A 2,937-nucleotide genomic window follows, 5' to 3' on the forward strand; every position below is an offset into this window, starting at 1 on the left:
AGGTCTTGGGTGCCTTCTTTCTTTTAAAAGCACCCAAATCTTGAATAAAACCTAATTTGGGGCCTGGAGAGATGGTTCGGCAATTAAGAGTGTTGGCTGTTCTTAGAGAGAGAGAGAGAGAGAGAGAGAGAGAGAGAGAGAGAGAGATGCCTCGGCAATTAAGAGTGTTGGCTGTTCTTAGAGAGAGAGAGAGAGAAAGAGAGAGAGAGAGAGAGAGAGAGATGCCTCGGCAATTAAGAGTGTTGGCTGTTCTTTCAAAGGACTCAGGTTTAATTCCTAGTACCCACATGGCAGCTCACAACTGTCTGTAACTCCAGTTCTAGGATACTAAGATATCTGATACCCTCACACCAATGTACATAAAGTTAAATAATATATATAAAGGCATACGCTTTTAACCCAGCACTCAGGAGGCAGAGGCAGGCAGACCAGAGTTCGAGGCCAGCCTGGTCTACAAGAGCTAGTTCCAGGAGAGGCTCCAAAGCTAAAAAAAAAATTAAGGGGGTGGTTGTTTTGAGACAGGATCATGCATAGATATAGATATATAGATGTAAAGAACAGCAAAGTCAACCTCTGGCCTACACACATATGTGCTCAGGTGAATGTACCTTTCCTTTAAAGCACATAGGTGCTCATACACAAATATACACACACATACAATTGAGAAAATAAGCTTAGTCAGTATTAAATATGTAAAAACAAAACAAAGATTCGATTTTAAAAGCCTATTTCAACCCCCATCTTGTTTTATTTATTAACTGGCTTCAACCTCCATTTTATTTGTTTGTATAGAGACAAAGGTCTTTATTAAGTCCCAGCTGTTCTGAAACTCACTATGTAGATCAGACTGGCCTGGAAATCACAGATCCACCTGCCTCTGCCATTCAAGTAATGGGTTTTAAGTTTTATGTTACCACATCTGTCTCAATTTCTAATTTTATTCTCAGCCAGAACATGAATGTTCCTAGAACTGCCACCTAACTGACAAAACCTTTATAAAGAATTCAAAAGGGATCAATTAGCACTTATTACCAAGTTTGAGGATTGAACCTGATCCCTGGAATCTACATGACAGAAGAAAACCAACTCCCACCTATAACCTCCACAAGTGTGTAATCCCTCCACCCCCCCAGACATAAATATATAAATGTAAATTTATTTTAAAAGTGCATTAAGTATAAATATACAGACATTACGATTTCAAAATAAAATTACAAACTATATTTTTTTTCCATTGAGTATGTATTACTACCATGTATCATCTATCAAGATCTAATGGAAGTTTTTACCCAAGCTGAAAGAATACATCTTCATCCACAAATCCAAATGTATCATGTAGCTTTGTAACCACGCCTGTGAAAACACGCTGCTTCTGAGGTTGAGTTTGCTGCTGACTGGACCTTGGTGTTGGGTATGATACAGTAATCTGTGCCGCAGGCTGAGGAGTTGATAGGCTAAGACTTGTGGGCAATGCAACAGCTGGCTATTGAACAAAAGCAACATCACATTAAGACTTGCAGCTGTCTAAAATAAAGAGTAAAAAGACTGTAAACTCAGGATCTCTATTAGTAAATTAATAGCTCCATTCCTAAAACAAACTGGAAAAGAAAAAAAAAAACTAAACTAGGCATGGTGGTGATTGCTTATAACCTGGAGAGTCGGAAATAGGAAGCTACTCCACTGACCAGACAGTCTAGACTGTAACATGAATTCCAAGGCAGTGAGAGATCTGGTCTCAGACAAAACAAAACAGTAGATGACACCCAAGGAATAACACCTGAGGGTGTCACCTGATCTCGAGAAACCAGTAAATGTATGCATGCTTATGGATGTGCACAAATTTACATATACATACCAAACCCTAGGTATGGAGGTTCATACCCAAAATCCCAGCTGAGGAATGAGGCTCAACTGTTAGAGGATATTATTTTAAGCTGTGTTATATTTGTTTATGCTGTGTAACATTTGTTTAATGATGCAAGGATTTCTGCATCAACAAACAAAACAAAGTGACAGATTCACAACTTAAAGCTACACAAGAAATTACAAGGTGGAAAGCTTCTATACTATCTGGGCAGTTTCAGATACCCAGTTTCCCACAAAAGAAACTGCCTGCTATTGCTCAGTAGTTGAAGTTTTATCTAAATCTGTATATAAAAACAAAAACATATTTTACTCCTTCCTTTAAAATAACTGGAAGCGCCAGGCGGTGGTGGTGCAAGCCTTTAATCTCAGTACTTGTGAGGCAGAGGCGGGAGAATCTCTGTGAGTTCGAGAACAACCTGGTCTACAGAGCTAGTTCCAGGACAGGCTCCAAAGCTACAGAGAAACCCTGTCTTGAAAAACAAGAAAAAAAAATTGGAAGCATATAATACACAATACACTATTGTCAACAAACACAAACACATTACCACACTTTCCATCTTTATCTAACAATAAATATCAAAATGTTATTACACAAATCCAACAAGTATTTTTAAACTCCTATTGAAAAACTACAACAGAAATATAACTAAAGAAATAAATTAGCCAGATGGTGGGTGCACACGCCTTTAAACCCAGCACTCCATAGAGGAGAGGCAGGTGGATTTTTGTGAGCTCAAGGCCAACCTGGTCTATAGAGCAAGTTCCAGGACAGGCTCCAAAGCGACAGAGAGAAACCATGTCTCAAAATAAGTAAATGAATGAATGAATACCAAACTAACCTGTGTTAGAATGGTCTGCTGGGGCTGCTGCAACTGAAAGCAAGAAAAAACAAACAAGATCAATCAGGTTTGCTCTTTCAGAGATGATTTACAGAGGTATTCTTGTTTTTCAAAATTTTATCTTTAAAAATGTAGCTATTAGCCGGGCAGTGGTGGCGCACGCCTTTAATCCCAGCACTCGGGAGGCAGAGGCAGGCGGATCTCTGTGAGTTCGAGGCCAGCCTGGTCTACA

General features: G+C 39.2%; 1 protein-coding gene across 4 annotated transcripts in view; it reads right to left on the reverse strand.

The window, feature by feature from the left end:
• The window catches only part of Ccar1 (cell division cycle and apoptosis regulator 1), a 52,397-nt gene that overhangs the window by 40,127 nt on the left and 9,333 nt on the right, over nucleotides 1-2,937 (reverse strand). For all 4 annotated transcript variants that reach the window (XM_005360113.3, XM_013351182.2, XM_005360114.3 and 1 more), the window contains exons 5-6: nucleotides 2,706-2,738; nucleotides 1,290-1,483 (exon numbers count right to left, since the gene is read on the reverse strand). In XM_005360113.3, the coding sequence (XP_005360170.1) occupies nucleotides 1,290-1,483; nucleotides 2,706-2,738 (227 nt within the window). The remainder of the gene's footprint in view (nucleotides 1-1,289; nucleotides 1,484-2,705; nucleotides 2,739-2,937) is intronic.

The sequence above is a fragment of the Microtus ochrogaster genome, linkage group LG2 (genome assembly GCF_000317375.1).
Source record: "Microtus ochrogaster isolate Prairie Vole_2 linkage group LG2, MicOch1.0, whole genome shotgun sequence".
Lineage (NCBI taxonomy): Eukaryota > Metazoa > Chordata > Mammalia > Rodentia > Cricetidae > Microtus > Microtus ochrogaster.